Source organism: Bacillus rossius, chromosome 15 (genome assembly GCF_032445375.1).
Source record: "Bacillus rossius redtenbacheri isolate Brsri chromosome 15, Brsri_v3, whole genome shotgun sequence".
NCBI lineage: Eukaryota > Metazoa > Arthropoda > Insecta > Phasmatodea > Bacillidae > Bacillus > Bacillus rossius.
This window is the reverse complement of record NC_086342.1, coordinates 2,878,936-2,885,363: the sequence shown is the minus strand read 5'-3', so window position 1 is coordinate 2,885,363 and position 6,428 is coordinate 2,878,936. Positions and strand designations below refer to the sequence as shown.

Genomic DNA, 6,428 nt, shown 5'->3' with positions numbered 1-6,428 from the left:
GTAAAGCAGGGTCAGATAATCTTTCTTCATGGCGTGATAGCTTTGATTCACCATCTCTTGCCGCATCTGTTCAGAGCATGGCTTCAGAACTAGAGCAACTCTTAGCTGAAGTGCAGCTCAACATTGGCACAGATAGTGACTGGGATTCAAGGTCAGTTTTGGACAGAGTAGAGATTTTACGTTCCAGAACAAGGTGTCTTAAACTGCTGATGGCAGGGGATTCTATCCGCTACAATGAAGGTAAGTGCCTTTCTGATGGTGTAATGGGCTACATTTTGGATGAGAAACATTTGAACAAGAAAACACTGGAGGGAGATATTTCCATGGGTGTGGATTCAGGTAGCTCTGCAGATTCAGTGTTGTATGATTTTATTGATTCACAGGAACTACCATCACGAAACCATTTGCCCAAGTATTTGGAGGAAGAGACCGGTCCTCCTTTCAGCAAGGATGAACAACTTCCTGTTCACACTGTGAGATTTAGTTTAGCTAAGAACACAGGTGAGCATATCGTAAGTGAAGAAGAAGATTTATTGGACGTTGGTGATGATGACATACTTACTCTGTCCACGTCAGGGTCTGAAATTGATTACGCTGTAGTGGAATCATCTAATCAACTAGCAGTGATTGAGGAGGAAGCTGCAACGGATGAAGATCAAGATATTATTCCAATAGATGAAATTCCAATCAAAAACCTCTTTGGTGAGACTGATGAAAACAATTTACTTGTGAGTAGTAATTTAGCACATATTGGTACAATGGCTTTGTCCGACAGAAAACTTCCAGTAATATCAATTACATTGGATGGTACACAAAGTCTAGAGACTCACTCTCCAATTCCACAGTATGTGGTTACTGACACAGAAGACTTAGATAGTGATAAAGATGTTGAACAGTTGAACAGTTTGTTACTGAGTGCTGAAGATGAATGTACCGGATGTACTGACACAGAATTTATTCATACATCAGATGAAGAAGATGACTTATCAGTGCGCCCTAAGACACCAACACCACCTGATTATTTTTGTGAATCACCACACAATACATTAAATGAGGTTATAAAATTTTCTAGTTCGAAATTTGGTTCCGAACTGAGTAAAATCAGTTCAAGTAGTAGTTATTACAGTGTAAATCAGCCTGAAGATGGAAATAAAATCCTTACTGATGTTGAAGATATTAGCCAATCTGAGGAAGAAAAAGAAATCCAAGACCACGAAAACATTATAGACAACTTAGAAGAAACAGATTGTGAGATGATCACAGAGTTTATGAGTATTAGAGAAACTACTGAGATTAAAGATGAAATTAAAGCTAATACAGAACCTGTACCTGCAACCACCTTACATGTTTCGAGTAAAAGTGTTGGTAGACCCAAGCGGAGGAGAAAGTTATCACAGAAAGTATCTTCTTCAACAGGAAAATCTACATCTTTGTTACCATCATATCCAGCTTATGTTTTTGATGATTGTACCGATGTTGAATATTTACCTTCAGGTTCAGATGAAGAAGAAACCGATAGCAAACAAATGACAGTGTGTAGATGGCCTAAAACCACTAAGAAGCATTCATATCAAGCTGTGACGGATATTGAAGATATGAACATCTCTGATGCTGATGAGATTTCACCACATGAAATTCCTGATATTGAAATTCCAGAACCAGATACAAACTTCACTCAAATTTCAGAAAAAACTGATCCCAATAAACATATAGACATTGATACAGATACTGAAGAAATGGAACTATCTAGTAAAATTGAAAAAGATGCATTGCAATCAAGGCAAGTATTTTACTATCCAACAAGCACTGAGAAAAAAGTTTCAGCCTCAGATTCTGCATTACCTGTGACAGATACAGAGGAAATGGATGATTTACCTAACATTTTGGATTCTGAGGAATATTTCACTGATACCGATATTGCTACACCACTGAAAAATTTGGAAAGCCATTATGGTTTAATATCACAATCTGTGTTTATTCCGAAGCCATCTAAAGTGGCAGATAGAATTCATAAGTCTTCAGATATTTCTACGGACACAGAAGATGTCCAAACTGATGAAAGTGTTAATGGTGACATGTCTGAAATTTCAAAGGATAATAAACGTGTGTTTCCTAAGAAATTGTTGCCTAAACTAGGGACTACTGATGTGGAGGATTATGAACAAAGTGATGCTGATTCATCAAGTGAAAATGATGAGAAACCAAATGATTTGGATTTTAAGTTTGTAGTGGTTGATGGAGAACCAAGATTGGTGGTGAAATCTGATGACAATGCCCAAAGATCCTGTCAAAAGCTTGACAGTGTTGTATTACTGAAATCAGCTACTGCAGGAGACGTTACAGATATTGAAAATGTCGATACTTCTGTATCCAGTGAAGATGAAGAAAGTGTTTTTCCTTATTCACACAAGGTTGCAGATGACACCACAGATGTTGAATTTTTCACAAAAATGCATGATGAATTTTCATCTGACTCTTCTTTGAATGATGGCAGTGATGGTTTTGTAACCCCTAATCATAATCTACAACTTCATGTCATTCGAAGTAAACAGGGCCAACAAATTACTGTTGTTAGGCCCGTGACTAGTGATAGGGAAATGCTTTCAGCAACAGATCAGATCAGAGCAACTGACGAAGAGGATTTGTCTTTTGTATCTGATACTGAAGAGCTTTTAGGAAAACATGAAATGCCAGAAATACCAGAAATAGAAAGGGAATTTGTTAAGGATGTAGAATTAGTAAAGAAGGACAGGAAAAAACTAAGGGTTCCAGTGAATGGAAATGGATATGCAGAGTCTGTGACGGATACAGAAGATATTTTTCTTGATGTTAAAGAAGTAGGGAGGCGAAAGAAATTAAGGCACAGACATAAACTATCAGCAATTAGTAGGCAAGACAAGGACATACTTGGCCATACTGATGTTGAAGAATTGGAGGTTAGTGATTCAGAAGCATTTAAAAATAGATATCATCTTAATGTTTTGCCTTCAACGAGTTTTTTTCCAACAGGAGGGGAAAAAACTGACACGGAAGAGCTTGATGTATCAGACTTGGATGACAAACCAGTCTCTGTTGGTGGGGAAACCACAAGAGCTCTTTCCGCAACTCCAGAGTTTGTACAAAATTTTGATTATGAAATAATCACTGAAAAGGAAGGTGATGGGCCTTTTCTAGAACACACCTCACAAATTAATCACCAAAACTTACAGAAATTACATTTAAATCCTATCTTCAGACAGTCCTCCCCTTTTCCCGAAATTGTTTTCAGTGCTCACACTGACACGGAAGAAATTGCAGCTTCTGCGGACGAAGATGCAGATAACACTTATTCCAGAGCGGAAACTGCAACACCGAAGGAAGTCAGTCGTCAAATGGATGAGCAGGTTTTATCCACCGTTCATGTTGTTCACTCTCGAAAGTTTGACTTTGAGTCACCAGAAGAAGTGGTTCACTTGAAGGGAGGCAGAGAAATTCGTGAGACCCTCACTGACGTAGAAGATGTTGTCTGGTCAGAGGAAGAAAGTACCCAGCATTGTGATGACATGTTAGTGATGGATGAACGTCATCGCGTGTGTGTGTGCCTTCCTAAGACACGTAGCTCGGGTGCAGCTAAGTGTGTATGCATACAGAAGAATAATGGTGAACTGTCGATGGTTTGGACTGGCAAGAATACAACAGCATTCGCCAACATTCAGCCAGAACAAAATTCCAGCAGAGAAGAAGAAGGTATGAGCCTCTTGTTAGCATTGCCTCAACCTTTTTGCAGTAGTAGTGTATGCCCTGCTAATCTACAAAATTTGGTCATCCCTTGTCAAAGCTCTTGCTTTCCTCGGAGAGTTGTTAGTATTGTTAAAGGTATAAGCAAGGATAGACCAGTTCAAAGCTATGTTTTTTCCACATGCAGGCCATTTTTTCCTAATAACTATGTAAGTGCACAGCTGATAAATGTTGGCAATAGTATTGTAACTATATTTCAGAGTTTGATACTTAATAATCACGTAGCAGATAAAGCAGTGGGTTGTTTAGAACATTTGAACCTTTCCTTTCCTGTTACCAGCACATGTTGGACAATGTTTTACATCAACTACCCTCAGGTTTTGGAAGTTAAATTTTTGGAAACTTCTGCAAGGGCTAGAGACTTTACAGAAGTTTCAACATGGGACTTTGGTATGATTCCACATCATTTGACCAGTAACAACTTATCAACAAAACCGTTAAAAAAACTGGTCACAACAAGAGCCTGGTCTGGCAATCTGCTTCTGGATACCAGATTTACAATGCGCTGTGAAGAATTTACACCCATCAAGTGGTATGCTCGACACAGGTCGGGAAGCATTAGCAAATTGATATCAAGGTTTGAGGGCTTATCTTCAACTTCTATGCAGCCCAATTACCAGTCCCTCCCTTTCTGCAGTGAAACTTGGTCTTCGTCTGAAATGTACGAGAAAATGCATAATCCTGTTTTAAAGGCACGCGATACAAAGTCCAGACTTTGTACCACTGCAGAAAAGAATTTTGAAAATGTAGCTCCTGACTTGTTAGTGAGTTTTTTCTCAGAGAGGAATATGGGCGATGGTTCAAAACCCATAGAGCTACAATCAACGGTATTGGCCTCGGAGGACCTAGGAGAGGGAGGGCCTTTCTCACTTAAAGATGATGTAAGACAGTCTAGTACATCAGATGAAAGCAGAATGAATGTGTGTCACGCATCAGGCAAAAGAAACTCACTCCACATTGGCAGTGCGGACAGAAAGTTACTGCGTGAGGTTTTGTCCAAAGATGCGACCTCAGGGGAGCCGGACGAGTTCGAAAAGAACTTGCCCGACGAGCTGAAGCGAGGTACAGATAGATCACCAAGCATACCAACTGGAACTGAAGGGAAACTGTCTCGCAAGCCAGTCATATGCTCAGTCATGTTCAAAAACAGAAATCTCAGTGACCTTCCTTTAAACTGTTTGACTAAAAAATTGCCATTTCGCAGAGTGTATTCAAGTGACGAGATGGGTAGCAAGTCAGGATTCACGTCCTTGCCTGTGATACCGTGCGAGAAGTGGATTTTACAGACGGAAACTGTCAAAAGAATAGTAGAATCGCTGGAGAGTGAGAGAAAAGGTGTGATACAAGCCGGGGTGTCGAGAACAGGAGTCGAGGACGTGAGGCGTGCCAGGGTTGCCGGCCCGTCGCCAATCGATGGCAGCGACCCGTCGCTACGCCCTGATACGCTGGTCCAGGCGACGCACGGTCCCAGGTGCCGAACGAACCCAGATGACATGGATTGCTCAGACCAGACCAGACGAGGTACCAGCAGTCATTCATAATCAGTTATGGTGGTGGCTGGATTACACAAGACGGTGTTTTTGAGAATGATGCATATAAGTAGTAATTGAGGTTATGGACTTGATTTCACCTCAGAACTTTTTTATGTGATAGTGTGAAAAACACAGAGGTTTTTTTTGCATGTGCTTGAGTTTCTGACTACAGATCTCAAAATAAATTAATGCTAAGAAATGGATGTTTGTGGACATATATATAAATATATATTTGAAGTAAATAGGCTTTTTATTATGTATATTTACCTGTCTGTATTGTTTCTATGGTGACTGCATACACATGAGTTTTGTGGTTCTCTTTCATTGGCTTCCATCTGATCTCGAAAAATTGACTCTGGTTTAGGTATACATAGTAATTCCTGATAAACTACGCTTGGGTGAATTTGGTTTTCGCACCATTTTGTATGGTGTTGAAATGTGATGTATTTAAGCTAGTAGCTATTACCTGGTATAAATGGATTAACATAGATATGTACAGCTTAGTTTCACTAATAACTTAAGCTAATGATGTGTAAATATTATTAACACCTACTTGATTTGGAATTTTGTACAAAAAATATGAATACTGATGTGCTTTAAATGCTATATCATTGGACATAAAATACATACATCCTTCTCAGGTTTTTTAATGTTGGCCGTTTTATGAAATTTGTTTTTCGCAAACGGTTGTTTTACTTTGTCACAAAAATTTTTACATGTGTTTTACTTGAATGGCACATTTCCATTTTGGTTAAAATTATGTCTCATTGGTGTTTTCAGATAATCAGTTAAGTTTGGTGTCTTTTTTATCATTGTCTTACAGTTTTACTAACTTATTAGCTTGTTAAAAAAAAATATTCTGGTTGCTTAAAATAAGATAGTACATTAAAAATTGACATTTTGCTGATTATCTGAATGCACCAGTGCTTCTCTGAGATTCAAAGTCCGAGAACGTCGGTGAGTAGCATGCGAGCTTGTACCTACTGTACGCTTTGGTTTTGTGCGTTGTGCATGCCGTTAGTGGTGTGGTGTTGCGTTCTTATGCACTGTGCATGACCTGTCTTTAATTGCTCAAGAAGGTACCTGTTTTTCTCTTCAGAATGTAAAATTAATGTTCTT

General features: G+C 39.0%; 1 protein-coding gene across 17 annotated transcripts in view; it reads left to right on the top strand.

The window, feature by feature from the left end:
• The window catches only part of LOC134539287 (titin-like), a 299,819-nt gene that overhangs the window by 245,588 nt on the left and 47,803 nt on the right, over positions 1-6,428 (top strand). Inside the window, exon 1 of one of the 17 annotated variants that reach the window (XM_063381174.1) lies at positions 489-3,726. The exons of 15 other annotated variants lie outside the window; for them this stretch is intronic. In XM_063381174.1, coding sequence (XP_063237244.1) covers positions 759-3,726 — 2,968 coding nt within the window. In that variant the 5' untranslated portion in view covers positions 489-758. Of the gene's footprint in view, positions 1-488; positions 5,299-6,428 lie in introns of those variants that run through there. One more of the 17 variants, XM_063381175.1, reaches the window with a different exon arrangement.